Here is a 20,072-nt window from a genome sequence, read left to right as displayed (position 1 = left end):
TCCAACCCCCACCATTCTGTGATTCTGTGTTACTGCTATTCTAGAAAGGTTTGTTACAAAATATTTTAATTGTCTGTTTCTTTGGTAGGAGAACATATAGACTACTGTGGTTACGCTGTGCTCCCTATGGCTATAGAACAAGATATAACGATTGCAGTAGAACCTGTAAAAACTCAAGTTGTGCAACTGGCAAATACCAATTCTTTGTACTTGTAAGTAATTACTTTGTTTATTCACTAATTTTTATGAACTTCTTTATGCAATTGCAATACAAGTTAACTTTTCAGAGATCTGACAAACCTGCATTGTAATACAGAGTTTAATTGTGTGAAATGAATGATATAAGCAGATGGAATCCCACTGACTGTGCTGTATATATTAGTTTAGAGTAGGTTTGCTGCTTCTGTCTCCTACCTGTTCAGATTTCTCTTGTGAGGCCTCTGATTTTTCAGTCTTTCTGAAAGTGCCATCCTGTCTTCCCTTCTTTTAGCTCATCTCAATTCTTGATGTAATCTCTATAATTGGCAGCAGTTCGTTTTCTTCTGGAGAAGGGAGCGAAATGTTTTGTAATCAATTCCTGCATATGTAAGCTAACACTGGCCTGTTCTGGAGAACCTGGGGCTGTTGTTTCACAGCACAATGGCTTTAGCAATGATCCTGGCTCAAAGATTCCCCCTCTTCCACTTCCTCCACAGCTGCTTGTTTGCAGAATCATAGACTAACTTAGGTTGGAAGGGACCTTTGGAGATCCCTTGTAAACATCTTGATGGCCTTCTGCTGGACTCCCTGCAGGTTGCCAGTGTCTTTCTTGTATTGGGAAACCCCTAAACTGGACACAGTATTCTAGCTATGGTCTCAAGAGTGCTGAACATAGGGAAATAATCCTGCTATTCTCTTCAACTTCAGCCACATTTTTCTGCCTCCTTCCTTGTAACAGACTGATATTTGTGTGGTTGCATGGCAGTTCAGGTCACTCATCCACATGAACTTTTGTGGGCATTTTGCAAAAATCAGAATGAGCATAAGCTCAGTTTAAGCCATTTTTTTTTAAGCCAATGATAAATTACTCCCTGAAAGCTCAGTGTATAGCACAGCAGCACAGGGAGAGGAACATACTGCCAAAAGGGGGAACTATTAAAGCACTTATTCCTGCTTAAAGCTCAGTTTGTTATAAAAACATGTTCTGAACTGCTGCCTGCAACTAAAGCAGTTGAGAGGAATTTTTACTTCCATCATAAGTATAAATATTCAAATATTTTTCACTCACTTTATGGAGTATGTTTTCACCTTATAGCTGTGCTGAATTAAGAGTCTGCCAACGCCAGAAGGCGATGGTTTGCTCTTATACCCCTGGTCTCCCTGTCCTGGCTTCTAACATCGATCCACCCTCTGCCTTTTCCCAGGTGTAGTACTTGTTTGATCTTAAGGTAAAGTGTACTATTCAACCATTTTTTGCCTGCTTAATTTTCTGTCATTTCAGTTGAAGTGCCATACACTCAGCACTAACAGTGACTTGGGGTAAAGTGGGAATATGCAGCGGTGAGCAGGGGGAAAGGAAGTGGAAGACATGAGTGACACCTTTCCCTGTCTTTAATAACAACCTCCAACAGGACTTAAGCTGTATTGCAAAACCATTCTGCAAGAGGCGATAGTTCCAGAATTATAATAGCTTTGATTAGGAAACGTTAGTACAATGGATACTAAATAAAGCAGTAAACAAAAAGTAAACATTTTCACTTGGTCTCTAAGCTTTGGCACATTACATCACAATTGAAATGGCCTTCTCCTAAGGTACATACAGCTTCTACCAAATCTAAAATTACAACCTTTGAATTCAAATTGTGTACACAGTCACTATATTTTTATATCTGCCCTGGTTTCAGTTTAAAATCATATGTTTTAAACCATAAAGCAAGAAAAGGTCTCAGAATACAGCATTAAGCGTCTCTGTTTTGTTGAGACACTGTTGCTTAAAAACAAAGCTCAAACATGCCCATAATTTCATAACAAATAAATATTTTTCAACACTTGGAATGTTACACCACATAACAAAACTGTTGACAGTGTATCTTCTTTTCCCAGCCTGTTACACTGGTAGATTTATGCCTGTGGTGAATGCATATGTATAGGCCTTTGGCGAACAAGGACTAACCATAAGCGACCGTAGAATCACAATTTCCTGTTTCGTTCTTGTTTTGTGAGCTTGTACAATGTGTAACAGTTCTGTAGCCCTCTACCACCCTGATAGTTCATGTTAACTTTTAACATCCTAAAACAGGACAGAGAACACGTTGCAAGAAAAATCACCTATATGTTTTTCATCATAAAACCTGATCCCAACTGATCAGGTGCTTTTCATGTTATTTGGGCTAAAACAGTATTCAAAAGTGAAAGTCTTTTGAAGTTCCTGATACCTCCCTCCCCTTCACATAGCATCTTTGTAATTGAGAAGTACACATACAGAGAATATCTGATGTGATACTTCTCAAAATGCCTTCAGAAATACCAGAGGATCATTATTATCATCAGTTTCCATCTCAAGGCAAAGCTGGAAATTCTTTTATTTAAAAAAAATCAGATTTTTTTTACAGAGAACTCAGATAAACTAACAGATTGACAAGACAATGAGGTTCTGTGAGAAAGAGCCAAATTGGTCTCCCAAAAATAAGGAGTAATTACTATTCAAGCAGTAAAAAACACCTCAGCAACATGTTTTTTTCACATTCAAAAAACTCATCTCTTCTAATTATACAGAAGAATTGGAATGCTTATGTCTAGCCTTGGAGGAGGGGCAAGCTCTCCCAAGAATCCTTTAAAGCAGAAAGGGTGGAACAGACAATATCAGAGTACTTTTACTGCCTCAGTATGTTTTTTCCCAATTCTTTATTTCATTTTATTACAAGGTTCTTATCTCAAACTGCCTACCTTCCAGTAGGAGGATCTAAGGCAAGCCTAAAGATTTACTGATTTAGATAAAGCTTGGGCATTTAGGAATTGTTTTTTATAACAAACTGAATGTGATAACAAGAAATAGACTTAAGGATTCTAAGGATCTTGACAGTCCCACATTCTGTGTTCGTGTGAATTATGTCCATATGAAACCTGACAAAATCAAAGCCATTTTTCTTTAATTTTCTATGTGAGAAGATTGCAGAAATGAGCAAAATGCATTTTAAGAAGTCATTATTCTAATTTATCTTGAAAACCAGTGATATAATCATCTTGTTCATCAAAGTTTTACTTTGTCTGTTTGTACAAAAAGAATTATGAAAATAAAATTTTTTAGAACACTTTTTTGGAGGGAAAGAGGACTTCAAATTTGTTTCATGTTAATCACTCTTGTGCACGGATTTCCATCAACCTTTCTTTTTTAACAATAATAATTTAGGATTACTGTAGAAAAGAAGCATAAGCAAACACAGGATTTTTGTTTCATCTTCATGACATTCAAGAAGTATTTTCTGTTTTACAAGTACTTCTGGGCTTTTTTTTATTATATTCAAAAGCCATAAGCAAAATGATGTTGTTTTATTCTCTAGGAGATGTTCTAAATACATATGAATCTCAGCTTGGAAGAATTTACAGCTATTCTCAAACTTTCCTTGTATTGTAATCTCAGTACTCCCTTTCAGATCTTTTGTGTTGCTCTACAAACCCCAGTTATTTCTGACACTAACTTTGTACAATTCTTTGATGCTGAATTGTTGATGAAGTCCTGCAAGTGGCACTGTTTTGAACAGTTGAGACTGAAAGATAGCAACTTACATGTTAAACTATACATCAGTCTCTGATATTTCTGCACTGTATTGAATGTTAAAAATGAATGTATCACTGATAAAATGGTGATTCTAAGTTGATACTTAAAGTGTAAGATCTGTCATATAACACTGAGCTTGGAATAGGTTGTAGACCGGTAATACAAGTGGAGTAGCTCACTACAGCATAGCTAGCATTAGACCACATGGAGAGGAGGCAGGATTGTGGGTCCATTTTTACACTCATTGTTGGGTTTGGGGGTTGCAAAACACAAATATTCCAGCTTTTAGTTGCGCCAGAATAAAGTGAACTTTTCAGCCATCATTTGAAGACAATTATGTAATTGTAAAGATGCTTTATATTAGTATAACTGTTTCTCACAGGTAACAGAATACCAATAAAAACACCTTCACACTGGTATTCACTACAGGTATTAACTTGCAATACTATTTTGCATAAAGATAAAGCCAGCACATCACTAACCTACATAGTTTATAGGTACAGACTGGGACTAGCATAAGAACAAAAAATTCCATCCTCTTAGGAGTTGCAGGCTGCCTCCTGCTGTGTAATTTCTTGAAAGTGTTTTTATTCTCATTAAACTTAAGTATTTTCAAGGAATTCAGCTGCCTCTGTCCACATTGTTTGGCAGACCTTGCCTTATAAAGCACAGCTTAGCCTGCAACTTTTGAATGTTTTTTGTTAGCTTTTCTTGACATTCTCAATGCCTTTCCTCTTTCTGTGTTGGGCATCTGTTGTAATGACATCAGGTATATATAGTTATTGGGCGTTCAACAGTATAGACTTCTAAACAATCTGCACTTCTTGGTGATTAATGTATGCTCCTCTGAGGCCTCTGCACATCACTCCATGCCCATTTTGACAGCACCTATCTGTAGCATTAATTTCTGTAGGAGCATTCGAGCTCACCATTTGTATTATTTTGAAATGAAGATGGAGTAGGAAAACCATTATCAGAGTTATCCTGGAGGAAATAGATAAGCTATTTTAAACAAAATTATTTTAATTATATCTGGTAACATACCTAATATAATTTTGCAGCATTAGGCCTGTTTTAGTGAAGTGCCATTCAGAGCAAAGGTAATGAAGATTAATTCCTGAGCAGGGATTACCAGAGAGCCTGACGTGTATTTATCTCTGTTCTAGGTTTGACAGACACAATTACTTGGATTTTCACTTCTCTTGAGAAATCAAGAGAACATACACACATATAGATGTAAGGTATGCTGCCTTAACTAAGGATGGCAAAGGCAGTTTAATTTCAGAATTTATTTCATAAATTCTATAACTTAAGCAAAAATTCTTATGCGTCCATCTAAAATATCCTTGTACAATTGATTAATAGAGATCTGTACAAAAACTACAAAAAACATAGCACTGAATAATATTAACATCAAAATGGCTTTGTTCATCAGCAGGTGGCAGTAATAAGCCATGTTTTTTCAAACTAAATTTACTGATCACTTAAAGTCTCAAGGTTTTTCTGTTTTTGCAGGGATTTCAGTACTAGTGTTAATAACATTGAGATTAACAAAACCAAACCTCAATGGCATAACTACTTCCTGTGTGGACTGAAAGGTATTCAGGTAAGCCAAATCCATTTAACTTATAAAATCAATGTAGAATGGCAAGTGTACCTATTCACCCTCAAAATACTTCCCTGCATTCTATAGCTTTTCTTGACATGCAGTTAAGTATTTTTACGTTAAAATTTGAAAAGGAGATTTGAGTGGGTTTGTTTTAAACTATTTGCAGAGCACTATTTACATTTTTATTACATAAATTACTATAAAATATTTACTTATTTAGTAAAGTCATGATCAAACTCATTATCAAGATGACATTTCTGTATTTTGAAGTTAAAAAGAATGCTTTCTAATGGAATAATCTAATTAAAATTTGTTTTTAAAAAGGCTTGGAGGCTTGTCTGTTGGGACACAAAGATCATATTTTAGTCCTTTTCTTCCTATGGAAATATTTTTTAAGATACTAATTTACATTAATGTTGGAAACCTACAACTTGTGCACAACAACTGAGTGAAGCTGGCTCATGCAGTAGGCAAAAGAAAATGTAGAAAGTAAGTAAACAGCATACAGAAGAAATAATCCAGTCAGAACCATTACTTATCCAGATTTTCAGTGTGTGGCATTTGAATGTGATGTTCAGAATTTCCTGAGTTAATAGTGCAGCTATGGAGGAAGCGACACAGATAGTGTAAAGGCAGGAACACTGAACAGACAGACATTTGAGCTTCATCTTCTCCTGTGTGAGCTAGTCTGTCTCCAGACTGACTTGAAGACTGAACTGCTTGTGAAACCAAGTGTGTCAGTGTTGTCCTGGGGGGCAGCCTGAACTCACCTCTGAGGCTTCCTATAAACCTCACCTGCTGTTTGCAGGTGATTCATGGACCTTTGAGGAAAAAACATGGTGATTTCTCAGCTTGATGTCACTCCAATGATATTTCTGGAAGGGTGGATGGAATAAACAGTGATGGCTAGGTCAGGAACAGGTCGCCACAGCCATCCCAAATTACAAGTAAATGTGCTTTTTAAAGCACATGAAGCTTGCCTGAGGATAGGCCATCTAGGGCACACCAGAGGATAGTCCCATAGATAAGGACTGCAGGCAGCCAACAAAGCCTGCCTCAAACCTGCCACCAGAGTCTTCAAAATATTATATTTGGGACAATCAGTGCCACAAATCACTTTATTAAAATCCACAGTTCCTAAACAGACCCCCACCCCTTTGTTTAGACCTCAATAAATTACTTATGGTTGGCAGTAACCTGAGTATTTTAAATTTTGTATTGCTCAATAACACAGGCATTTAAATTGCACTGACTGTAGAGATATGGATTAGGTTTCTTTACAATATATCCTTTCTTATATTAAGGCTAGCATGACCAATTGACTTTATTTATTTTGCAGTCTGCTACTGAGATTTGTTTCCTAAGGACAAGCTTTCATACTTGAAGGTTAATTTGCAAAGCAGGTTTGCAGACTCTAGCACTGGCAGAAAATAAGCATAAATGTTACAGACTTAAGAAACACTGAAATACAAGCACTCAGAGGGTCCAGCGGGATAATCTGTTTATATTAAGTTGAACATGCTATCCTTTTGGGACAGAACTATTGCAGAACTTGGCAAAGTCCATTTTCAGATTTGAAACTGAAGTACGTTTTCTATTTAAACATCGCGTGATAAGTTTGCAAGCCTGATTCACATTCAAGGCAATCCAGAAACTGGATCAGTTTCTGGTTACTCAAGCATTTTCTGGTTTTGAACAAGCCTGTCTAGTGTTCTTCATGAAGGGGCATGGGCAGCAATAGTATTTTAGGTATGAATTCCCTTATATTTGTAGAAAGGGAAATTTAAAATAATTTGTGTTTGCTGATCTCTACATTGGTATTTATGGTTGAAGTTGTTTCAGAAAAAGTAGTAGAAATCTTTTGAAGGTGGGCATGTCTTTATGGAAACACTGGCATTTTTTCTGATTATTGACATTGTAACATAGTTTATTGACATATAAATCTGTATCAGAATGCAGCTATTCATATACTCCCATATACATTCAATGATTTTTTAATAAGTGCTGCATGTTTGTTTCAAACTAACAATAGAGAGAAATTTATAATAAAGTGATTATAAATAAAAAGACAAAGCAACTGAAGAGTAATTAAAAGAATATGTACACGAGGATTTATGAGTTCTGGATTAAATCCATTATCTGTGATATCTATCATGTATGTAAAAATATTTTAAACTTAATTCTAAAAATAGCATGACAGAGACCATCACTGCTGGTAGGCATGTCTTTGAGCCTCCTAAAGCACAGTGTCCTGCAAATACTGTCGTGGTTTTCTCAGTGTCAGTCCTGAGGGTGCTTCACGAGACAGGAGTATCTGGCTTTGAATACAGCTGCATGGCTACTAGCCTAGTTCCCCATCAGAGTGATGTGGCTGCCTGATAACACATGCCAGCATTAGAAGTGGAGCATATAGCAGACCTTAAGCTCTTCAGGATATCTTAAGTGAGGAGCTGTGGAGAAAAGGACAAAAGTAGGGTATAAAATGATTGGTAACCTCTGGTACTGTCACCACGGCAGCTCAGAGCAGAGCCAGTTGCTGCAAAACCCACCCACGAAGCTTGGTAAATTCTTGGGCGTTTAGCCCGTACTGAATTCTGCTTGGGGTACAGTTCTGTCAGCTCATATGTGTTCGTGTACAGGAATTGCAGACATACCTTTGGCTGAAGCCCTACCATTGGCTTTGTTCTTAAGGAATAGAATGAAAATTTTGCTTTATTTTGGAGATACCAGAAGCAGGTCCTTGGTTCCAGCAACTCAGCAGAAAGATTCTCTTTCTAAGTATCAGATAATTGCAAGCCTGAGCCTGTCTGTACTTGAAACTGAGATTGTTTATTTTTTCATTGTTAGGAACATTTTGGTCTTAATAACCCAACTGGAATGAATTGTCTGCTAGATGGAACCATCCCTCCAAGTTCTGGTCTCTCTAGCTCCAGTGCTTTGGTGTGCTGTGCAGGACTCGTGACACTAAAAGCTAATGGAAAAACCCTCTCTAAGGTAATTTACTGTAAAACACCAGAGTGTCAGCAGTAAAATTCTACTTAAAATTAAATATTGTTAATGCCTGTAAACATTAAAAACACGATACAATTGTTTTTGCAAAGAGTTGTTGGATATAAACTTAAGATATTGCACAATTGAGCAAACATCTTTGGCCAAATTTTGGCAGGATTTGAATTTGGCAAGAAAACAGGCTTACATTAAAGCTGAAAAAAGGAGCATTATTGTAAGCCTGTATTTTGGCCAACCATCAGGTCCATGCCTGGACCAGATGTGCTATCTGCAGGCCAGGACTGAGGATATATGTGCTGAAGCATGTGGACCACACCCCCGAGGCCTTCAGCCTCTCCCTGAATGACTTTTCATGGCTTTAACAGCAGAGCATCTGTTGGAGGCCTGTGGAACAATTTCTTGATAAATTATATAATCAGCACAAAGTAGAGGTAAAATTCTTCCATCTGACTCTCCTTATTCTCTTCACAGTTTTTTTGGAATGAACATATTTACAATCCAAAATGTGTTCCTCACTTTTTTAAACAAACATTAGTCTAAAACCAAACCCCAAGTATGTGACCTGTTAGCAGTACAACTGTTATTAGAATTTGGCTCATGTAATACAAATTTCTGGAGGAGTCATGGTCCTTGAAGGTGCCACATGGGAGCAAAGTTCTCTCCAGTAAAAATGCCTGGTTAAGTGAAACTAGGATCTTAAATTAGAACATTGTCAGGAAGAGAAAAGAACAGATCTAAATGTGACTGTTATGCACATTTGTGCTTATTGTCTAAGGCAGACGTTCCCAAATTGTGGTACAAAGCCAGCTTAAAGTGGTACATGACATGGCAGCTGTTAACTGTGTTTGTATACAAGCACTTATCTGAGCCACGAGGTAAACAGATCCACACTGAAGGTTTTTGCTGATCAGTTGAGACTTGCTTCTCTATAGAGCTGTAGCTGCAGCAATCCTTTCAGCAGTAAGTGCTCCATCCCACACTGCACAGCTCCCGGTGCTTGCTTCAGGAAGGTACCAAGCAGCAGGGTTAAGGCAGAAGAAGCAGGGTTGGTGAGGCAGGGTGGCTTTTTTATGTAGGAAGATGTGGCTACAGTCACTCTCACCCTGCTTTGTGTTGGTGCGATGTGTGGTCAAAAGGTAAGTAAAGCGTTGGACGCTTAACAGAGGCTCTAGTTTGTGAGGTGAGACGTGGCTTAATGGTGGATGAAAACCTGGAGTTGAGGCCCTCACTTTGATGAATGAGACTGTGCAGTAAGAGGGTTGGAGGTGACAGATGTGTTTTTTTTATGCATGTGTACCTAGCCTGGCAAGAAGCTTCTGGTTTTGCATAGATGGTCTTATCACAGGTCAGCACCATCTCTGATGGCGGTAACCAAGTGAGCTAAGCTTGGGAACTACTGATCAAAATCACTGGAGTGCATGTGTTCAGAAATGGGGTATCTGCAAAATCCATAAAACTGTCAGAGGTCAGAAAGCCCAAATTTTACTAGGTAGTAGAAATCTGTATCTGGAAAACCAGAAGCCAGGTTTTCATTATTCCAAGAAATACTGCCCAGCTTTCTTCAGAAAATAAATGATACAGTGTGTATCTGACGGCTTGGGAGTACCATCCGGCTTTATGCCAAACCTGTTCTAAAGAAAGGTCCAAAACTCCTTTTAGCATTTTCATAGAAACTTATGAAGGAACAGAAGGAAGACAGAGACTCCACTGAATGTCTTCCCTTCTCCTCATGTGTCCTGTTCAATCAACCCAAAAACTCTTCTGCTTGCTAGTTGGAAAATGTGCTGAAAGTTAATCTTGTGTCTGAAATATAGTTGGACAAACACAAGAGACACAATTGCACATTTTTGTCAGGAAATCCTGTTGTCTTCAGCCAAATATTTTACACTTGTGATGAAAGATGAACAATTAATGTACAGACAAGAATTCCCAATAGCCAACATAAGAGCAGTTAAGAACATATCCAAGGTTCTGTGTGCCTGCATACACCAGTACACCTGGTTGTGGTGGTTAAGACAGAAGATGACAGCTCTGAAGACTTGTTACTTTTGTCCAGGCTCTAAGTTTCCTCAAATCTTATAGGACAGTAAAAACAAGTTCAGTGTTCTTGGCTAATTTATGATTTAGCATTAGAGACCTCTTATATCCAGCTAAATCCAGATTCTCTGTTGCACTGAATTTATGCTTAGCCTCACAGAACTGTCTTGTGTAAAGCTAGTCTGAGTATAAATTAGAGCAATCTCGGCATGTGAGCCCTCAGAAGTATAAAACGTGCTCTGGCCACTTCTTTCCAGCTGCTAATGCATCCTGTGCTGGTGTCAAATGGTATCTGTGCAGGATCCAGTAATGCTGGCTAGGTATCAGCTGGGAGCTCCTCCATGGCAGGGGAATTCTTAGCTGACCAGAAATAGGGGATTTCCAGATCCTTTCTACTAGAAGGCAAACCAAGACCTTGCATTTTTAGGGCTCTGGGTATTTACATGTTTGTTTATTTTTAAGGAAGAAATACTGCTTTGCCTCTCCCCTCTGTCTTAATTTTTTCAGGCGCTTAAGAGTTGCAAAAGGTGTAAATGGTAGCATTTGTAAGTCACAGTATTTGGGCATAGTGGTGATTTTATGAGAAAAGATTGACTTTTTGCCCCTCATTAGTCTGACGGACTTTGCAAAAGCTTAATACGACGGTCTGTAGCAGCAGGACATGAAACTTTTGGCTTTGGAATCAAATTTGGCTGAATTGTCGGGCTTCTGTAGCCAAAGTTATGAAAAATTGACCTTTTACTGAATGGAACATTTATCTGTTTTGTTTCTGTGAAACTATTTTTATGAGAATATTTGAGTTATATGCTCTTTTTCCTGATAAATGTAAGTTTAAAATAGTAGCTGTAGGGTAAAAGTAGTTGAAATTTAGAGCTTTTATGAGATAACACTTCCAGTGTGAAATTTGGGTCTATGAGATTAAGAGCCAAAAAAAACTGAAGTGAAAAATATTGTAAAAGCATGGCTAGAATTTCATGGTGGCTTACTTTAAAAATAGCAATTTTTTGACGTTGAAAACAAAATCGGAAAAAAAAAAATGCTCTCACTAATTATTGTGTGTAGCAGTCTGCAATAGGGCATTGTTTCAGTGTGCATACAATATATTTTTTTAAAAACCCATCACACACACACACAATAGTTTAGGGAAAATACCAGTCCAAGACAATTCAGCCAGATGTGCAGTGCTAACCAGTTGCAGCAGTGCAATAGCATTCAAATAACAAGACGGAAAATTTAGAAAGCAATCTTTAAAAAGGATCCATTTTTCTCCTCCGAACAGGATACCAGTCTGAGACTGTGTTGGCCTCACTCAAGGAACAGCAATGCTCAGTATTAGCTTTTGATTTAAAAGTGATTTTTATTTCACTGTTACAAAATAAATCTTTTGTACAACTTTTCATCAGGAGAAGATACTTTTTATAAAGGAAATAGAATAATGCTCTAAATTGTCCCAGCTTTGTGTTTCATGGTAAGAATTAATGAGTACAAAAAATCACTTAGTACTTTTGAATAACTAGATTTACTTGAAAGACGTGATGATAGTGTTGCTGTCCAAATGTTAAATCTTGTGGTACTAAGTTCTGTTCAGCCACCCTAACATTTTTTCTGTTGCTCAAGGTTGGGCAGCTGTGCACATACTTTTTGGGAAAAATACATCAAAAGCTAAAAGACTTTATTTAATTTAATGTGAAATGTTGAGCATAGGAAGTTGAATTATATTTGGCTCTATCTAGACTGAAAAAAATCTAAATCAAATAGAATGATAAATAAAGAACCTAAATCTAATCTGTAATGGCACCGTATCCATTGGCTTCAGTTTTCTCAAACTACGGCTCAGATGAATTTGAGTGTGGGGTTTTCAAAACATTCAACATTGCTCTGTATTTAAATAGTTACAATAACTGGTAATGTCATTTATTTCAGTGGGAGAATAGATAGGCCAACTGGAATCCTTTGTACATTTTCTGAAGCCTGTATGTAATATGGAAAGGGCTTTAATTGAATACTTTACCACTTCCTAATAGTTTTTCTGATGTGCAATAGGGCTTTGATATCTAGCTATCTGACAAGAAAATCTATGACTATTCATATTGATGGCATGGTTTTGAAATCATAATGTGATGATAATATTGGTTAGGATTATTTTATAATACTGCTGCATCAAAAATGTTTGATAGATGCATGCTCAGGTTATTTACATCAGAAACTGAAATTGCTTATACAAAAAAATGGTACATAGATATTGTATTTTAAAGTACTGTTAATATTGAGAAATGTTAAAGTTCCTTCTCCCTGTGGAATTAAAAACTAGGGTTCTTTAACTTGTTAAGTGTGACTAAGTGTGTTTGTAATCAAGGGAGTACTTTGGAGCAGTGGTAATCAAAGGCCGTAATCTCTCATCAGCCAAATTGATAACCTTCTATTTGAGCATGTTAGAGGGCAGACAAAGTCAAGCCAAGATTGCTGTGCTTATGAGGACATCCAGATACTATCTGACAAGTATTTTCCCATTTTGGAAAAAAGTAAGCATAATTACCTTGCAAAATGTATATGAAGTTTAGCTAATTGGGATTTTGTATGCAAACTGGAAGCAGATGGTAACTTTCAGCAATCTATTCCTAGTCAAGACCAGATATTAAAAATAAGGACATTCCTGGTGGTAAAAATAACCTCAAAATTTGTGCATCGTTTTATACCTTCATAAATGAAACATTGTGCCTTATATGTCAGAAGTTATTTTCATATGTATATACATATGTATAAAACATGCACAGATTAAAAAAAAATTACCATCTAACTAGACTTTAAATATGCCTCAAGTGTTGGAGAATGTTTTCTTCTTACTCAGTAAAATACTCGTCTTTATCTATAAATGTTTCTTCTGTTTTCAGTCCTGTGTGCTGTGGACCAAACCCTGTAGGATTTAATAGAAAATCTACACTAAATTTGCCATAAAATGACCAACATTATTTGTTGTAAAGGGAACCAGCAGACTGAGTCCGACTTTTCAGATTAAACCGGCCAAAATGTTAATGAGTGTGCTTTGGGGAACCATTACTGCCTTACCGCAGAGAGAGTAAACGTATGCACAGGACTTTTGGCTCAGTAGATATTTAAATACTCCAGTTGCTTAAGTTTGCATGCTGAAGAGACTTTCAGAGCACTGAAAATGACAGTCTAAAAATAAGTCAAACAATAAAATTTAAAACAGGAAGAAAACTGTATTTTGATTTTAAAGATTAGCCATCACTACTCCAGCAGTGTTACATATGGGAAATCCAGCGTGTTTAACTTTGGCCATAATGAACTCGCATAAAACCACTGCAGCAGATGTAATTTAATACTATCATTTTATAGAGAAGGTTGCTTTATTTTGGCTGCTGTCATTCTGAATTTGTATATATCAAGTTTCTGCATAATGTAGGGTGAGATGTTCCAAAAAAATACTAAGCAACACTGATTCTGTTTTACTAACAAATATTTGCCTGTCTCGTACTCACTAATTGTCTTACTCTTTTTAAGAGGTTTAATCTTACACAAGTTTACTTCTTTAAAAGTCTGTGTGAGATTGAAAGGGATTGATCACTGCTATGGAACATATTGACAGTGACAGTTATATAGGGACAAATTCTGTCACAGTTTACATACTGTCCAGACCCATTGCATGAGCGAAAATCAGAGCAGTTGGCCCTTGGCCTCTTTGTGAGCAGGGGGACTATTAAAGGTGAAACTCCCTTATCTGTTCTCACTCAGATAATACTTTAGGTTTCTATTTCTTGGAATTTTTTTATAAGTAAGTGATGATCATCTGTTAACTTTCATTATTCCTGAGACACCTAAATATGTTTGCACATTTAAGCCTTCACGTTTATTACCAATAACATCAAACTGAGGGAAACTAAAACAAATGATGAGGCAACAGATAATCAAACGATCTGTATTGAGTGGTTCCTTATTTATCATGCTGATGATGTATCAGGGTATATATGGCCAAATCTAATACAATATTGGATTGTACTTGGAAAGAGTCAGAAAAATCTTTTTTTATCAGTTCTTCAACATTTTTCAAAGGCCAGAAATACTCAGTGGAAAATCAAAACCTGAATTTTAGGTGTTTCATATTGAAAAGTAAACAAGCAGAGAAAAACACATACTAGTGAAAAGTATCATTTTACTGAAAACCCACTTTTTCCATTAAAAATCCAAACCCAAGGGTTACTTTTACAGATGATGTAGAGCTATTGATGAGTTCTTATTACAATAAATCTCTCAGTCTAGAGTAACTACACTAAGGCAACTAATAATAAAAAAACACAACCCTTCTTTGTCAGACTAAATTATATCTCCACTAATATGATTTCCCAGATTAGACTTTCCACATGCTGGATAGGAAATCTTGTGGCTCAAAGATAAAACAGATTTAAGTGGTAGTAATTTCTTTGTAACCCAAGACTGACTTGCTCCTTATCAGGGAGAACCTTAAATTGTTTCAAACAAAAAGCAGAGCTAGTTAGTAGAGCTTTTAGATCAAAGGCTAGCCTAGGTCTGCACATGGGGGCCAGTTGCCTGGTAGACAAACTGGTAAGCGCTGCCTTGTGCAATAGGATACATTCTGAGCAGACTTTAGTATTAAGCTTCTGAAAAGGAACAGCCTAAAAAAACCCCATTTTGTACATTGCTAGTTTTAGATTTTCCTAAATGCTTCAACTAAAGTTGTCTAAAACCTAAGAATTAAGTTTTGAAATCCTTGAGAGACAGCAGCTTCCTGAAATAGATTATTACTTCACATCAATTTTTTAATTGCTTATTAGGTGAGTGAATTGTATGCACTGAGATTCTACTCCTAATGATATTGCTTTGTATTGTTTTAATTATGGATAGTCTCATTTAATGTGTTGTATCTTTTTTGTTGGATAAACAAAAAAAAACCTTAACGTGTCATGTAACTCTGATACTAAACATCTCCCGTGGAAGCACAGCCAACCTGGCATGTGTACTTGCCAGCAGACACAGAAGTACTGTTTGTGTTCGTACGTATCATATTGGGTCTGGCATTCAAAAGCTGCAATATTCAGTGTTTCTTGACAGATCACCAGGGAGACTTCAAAGTTTAACTCACCTACCAGCTACTACTGCTGTCATGTTACACTCATCCCTCTCCCACATTCAGAGGCTGAACAGACCAATTGTACAGACTAGCTCAGGGTTTTGCTAAACTAACTTCAGCTATTCAAGTTTCCATCCCAGCTTCCCTGCTTGCTCTAGCTCATTTTCACAGACCTCACTACAGTCAGCAAAAGGGAACAATTTGCTTCAGCCTTGCGAGTGCAAAGTGGGTTTAAACAAAGGGACTTTGCACAGGAGTGGCTGCCATGGTCACATAATCTCTCCTGTTGACGATGGTGTGAGGACGGTAACCTCAATGAAAGAGATGGAATAGTAGTGCTGAACTGCTTGAGGTTGCATTACCATATCTCTATGTCAACACTAATTAACACACTTTTTATGTGGCTCATTTGCCACATGAAAATAGCAAAAGATAGAGTGACATTTTCTCTAAGGTAGTCTAAGAAAAGCTGTAAGCCTGCCTTTCTCCTTTCTTACCAAGCAAGACAGTTAAACTGAAAAAGATGAGGGAAAAAGCCACATGGACAATCAAAGGTACAGGATGACTTCCATAAAAGTAAGTGAGGATTTGTTGGAAAAAAGCACTTGAAGGAAGAAGTGTTGGAGGTCCATGAAATTATGAATGTAAGTGATAGAGTGGATAGGAATCTACTGTTCATTGCCCCCTCACATTACAAGAGCCAGAAGGTATTAAATGAAGCTAGTCAGGTGCATGTTAGTAATCAACAAAAGGAGATGCTTCTTCACCTGACAAGTTGTGGAAGTCCTTGTTACTGGATGTTCTACATGTTAAAATTTTGAATGAGTTAAACAGGAGTTTGGACAAGTTCATCTATAAAAAATCCATTGTTGGAAGCTCTTTATCAAAAAATAACTTTCTGGGGAAATATCATCTATACTTGGCCTTTGGTCCATACTGAAAGCCTACTTTCAGGTACAATATACAGAACTAGAAGTGGCATTAGCTTGACTCACAAATTAACTTTTAGGTTAATATATTCTGTATTTTTATTCCAACTCTGTTCATTTAATGCATTGTAGCTAGCTGACAACACCTTACTTCCTCCTGGGCATTATATGCACTTCCCTTCTTGGCTATGGGTGTTATTTTGCAGGGGGGTGAGATCAAATGAAATATCTAATGTTTAAGCTTTACTTTTTAATTACTATGTTAAATATATCACTTTGCTTGTTTAATAGTGTAGAAGACAGCTTAGGACTTGCTGTCCACCTGATAGTTATTACTCACAAATTATGACCTGGTCTAGCCAGTCCTGTTGGAACAATAATACAGAAATTCAGAGGGCAGTAGCATATGTTGATCACAGAACAGCTGGAATAAGGAAATCTTGGATTCTTCTGTTTAAGTAATTTTTTTCTAGAGTCATAATGCTACTACTACTACCCATTTTTTTTACTTTCATTTTAGTATCTTTTTGTTCCACTTTTCATTACCATAATCTTAAAAAGATTCTAAACCTACCCTGCAGAGGTTTCCTGGAGATCATATTCTTTAGAGAAATAAGCCACAATAGTGGAAATAGGGAGGTTTGTGAATTCTCATTTCAGCTTTGTGACTGATTCACATGACTTTGAACAAATCATGTAAATATCTGTGCTGTCTCTAAATTGAAGATAACAGCAGCCTTATAGGAATGCTTTTAAAGTAAAGTATGTAAAATTCTGTGAAGGCTTAAATTATGATCCATTAGTGTTTTTGAAATACTGCTTTAGGGATGGAAGAACCATGCTAATGAGTCTTGGGTGCGTAGAACTAGTTATGTTTTGTGGTTGGCTCAAAGTGATCTCTCATACGGATCGGAGTATGTGGGATGGAGGCGTAGTCTGTGTGCAGATGGGGTTTATTCTTCCTGCATATTTCACATGATGCTTCATGAAGAAAAATACCTGCTTTCACCTAGCTCTACAAGGAAACCTGTTCAGGACTCCTGCAGAACTCAGTAGGGGTGACATTGTTTATTTTATATGCAAAACAGTGGTACTTTGAGCCCTACCAAGGAGTGGTTGGCCCCCTCTGACCTATAGCCTGGGGTGTGGACCCCTTCAACGTGGCTATGAGAATGCTCTGAGTTACTTCTCTTCAGGAACTGCAGTTCAGACAGGAGGAAGAAGGTGATGCATGCCTGGGTATTGTTCAGACATACATTTGAGATGTTGCCAAATTGTGCAGTGAAATCTAGGATCTTCAAAAATGAGCAGTTCTGTATTTTTACAGGTGAGATGTACACTACAGAGAGATATAAATACTAGATTATTCAAACAGTGCCTGCCCTAAAGAACTTCTGAGTGTTGCAGGTTGAATGGAAACAAGGCACTGCTCTGAGACAGTCAGTGAACCTATCTCCTTAGAGATATTTTCTGTGGAAGCCTAAAGAGAACTTGTGTAGCAAATTGTGTTTATTTCAGTTTCCAGTAATGAAGTCACACATATTTATAGCATTATCATCTAAGAATCCCAAGTAGCAATTACCAATTACAAAGAGGGCAAAGTACTCCTCATTTTACTGAGGAAATGGAGCCATGATGAATTAAAGGGACTTTCCCTGAATCATTGTGTTGGGTTTGTGTGGCAAGGTTTTGGTAGCGGGGAGGGGACATAGGGGTGGCTTCTGTGAGAAGCTGCCAGAAGCTTCCCCCATGTCCGACACAGCCAACGCCAGCCAGCTCCGAGATGGACCCACTGCTGGCCAAGGCTGAGCCCATCAGTAACCCCTCTGTGATAACATAAGATAACAAGATTAAGAAAAAAAAAGGGGAAAAGAAAAAAAAGCTGCACACTTTGCAGCAAGAGAGAGGAGTGAGAAGATGTGAGAGAAACAACTCTGCAGACACCAAGGTCAGGGAAGAAGGAGGGGGAGGAGGTGCTCCAGGTGCCGGAGCAGAGATTCCCCTGCAGCCTGTGGTGAAGACCATGGTGAGGCAGGCTGTCCCTCTGCAGTCCATGGAGGAGCAGATGTCCACCTGTAGCCCGTGGAGGACCCCACACCAGAGCAGGTGGATGCCTGAAGGAGGCTGTGACCCCGTGGGAAGCCCGTGCTGGAGCAGGTTCCTGTCAGGACCTGTGGCCCCGTGGAGAGAGGAGCCCACGCCGGAGCAGGTTTGCTGGCAGGACAACCCTGTCCCCCTGTGCTGCTGAGGGGAAGGGGTGGAAATCAGGAGAGAAGTTAAGCCCAGGAAGCAGGGAGGGGTGGGGGGAAGGTGTTTTAAGATTTGGTTTTATTTCTCATTATCCTCTGATTTTGATTGGTAATAAATTAAAATTCATTTTTTTCCCCCAAGTCGAGTCTGTTTTGCCAGTGCCAGTAATTGGTGAGTGATCTCTCTCTGGCCTTATCTCCACCCATGAGCCTTCATTATATTTTTCTCCCTCTGCCCAGTTGAGGAGGGGGAGTGATAAAGTGGGCTTAGGTGGGCGTCTGGCATCCAGCCAGGGTCAACCCACCACAGTCACAAGAAGCTTAATGTGGAGCTAGCAATTGAGCCCAGACCTTCTGATGTTCAGTTCAATGTTTCAGTCATATGACCATTCTTTTCCAAGTATCAAGTACGTACACAAGGCTTTCCAGTTGAGTCTTGACATTAGTCTCCAATGCTACAGTTCAGTTCTTCTGCCCTCTGCCCTTTCACTCGTTTTAGCAAAAAGGCAAATGTTTGCCCATTTGTCTCAATAGTAAGTAGAGCTGCTTTCTATACAGATGATGATTTCCTCTCCATTCACATGCTTCTCGAAGGCCAGCCTGTGTCAGCAAGGGCCTGTTTAAATTAGAAACCAAATAATGTTTCAGGGATGCCTTGGGCTGTCTTGTGGAGAGGGTTCTTCTCAACCCTTGCCAGTTACTACTTGGTGGTCCTGCCAATCCTTTCTAAGTTTCAAAACAAAAGTTGCTCAAGCTCGAACAGCTCTGTTAGCCCAGCATATGCAGCTGGTGAGCTGGGACGAAGCAAGGCCCAGTGCTTAACCAGGCACAATTCACCCGACCATGTACAGGGACAGGGGAGTGGCACTGTCCTAATTGTTAACATTCCTCCTCTGCAAGACTTCTCCTGATATTTATTTAATAAGCACAGGCTCATAAAGTCTAAACGATTTAAGCAATCAAGTGGTAGCTGATGTGTATATGGAGATGACATGCAGCCAGACTAAGTGAAGGGTGAAATGCTTAATTTCTGACTTTGCAAAGCTTTATCTGCCAGTTGTAGATGAAATAAGACCTCAGGCAGCTGGGCCCAAGAGTGGAATATACATTGCAAGTACCTCAGGAGCTGTACTTCAGGCCAGGTTTGCACAGCCACAGCTCCTATTTAAGTGTGTGTGACCAGTGTGCTGGTGTGGTCTTCTCAGCCAGTGTGGAGAAGTTTCTATTGCTGCCAGTGAGTAATATTCATGAGCTCCAGCCTGATGTAGCCCGTGGCTACAAAGATCAGGGATGCGGTGTTGTTCTGTTCTCAGAGGGGCACAAAGGCAGGATCAGCAGAACACGCCGGCATTTCCACATCCCAGCAGCAGATGTT

General features: G+C 38.3%; 1 protein-coding gene across 1 annotated transcript in view; it reads left to right on the top strand.

Moving 5' to 3' along the window:
* Nucleotides 1-81: 81 nt before the first annotated feature.
* GALK2 (galactokinase 2) overlaps nt 82-20,072 on the top strand; it is a gene marked incomplete at its 5' end in the record, with an annotated part of 46,572 nt that continues 26,581 nt past the window's right edge. The window contains 3 exons of the mRNA XM_010173095.1: nt 82-212; nt 5,273-5,363; nt 8,214-8,360. Of these exons, the coding sequence (XP_010171397.1) occupies nt 82-212; nt 5,273-5,363; nt 8,214-8,360 (369 nt within the window). The remainder of the gene's footprint in view (nt 213-5,272; nt 5,364-8,213; nt 8,361-20,072) is intronic.

This window comes from Antrostomus carolinensis, unplaced genomic scaffold (assembly GCF_000700745.2).
Source record: "Antrostomus carolinensis isolate BGI_N321 unplaced genomic scaffold, ASM70074v2 scaffold15118, whole genome shotgun sequence".
NCBI classification, from domain to species: Eukaryota; Metazoa; Chordata; class Aves; order Caprimulgiformes; family Caprimulgidae; genus Antrostomus; species Antrostomus carolinensis.
The sequence above is the reverse complement of the archived record's forward strand: the minus strand, read 5'-3'. Positions and strand labels throughout refer to the sequence as shown.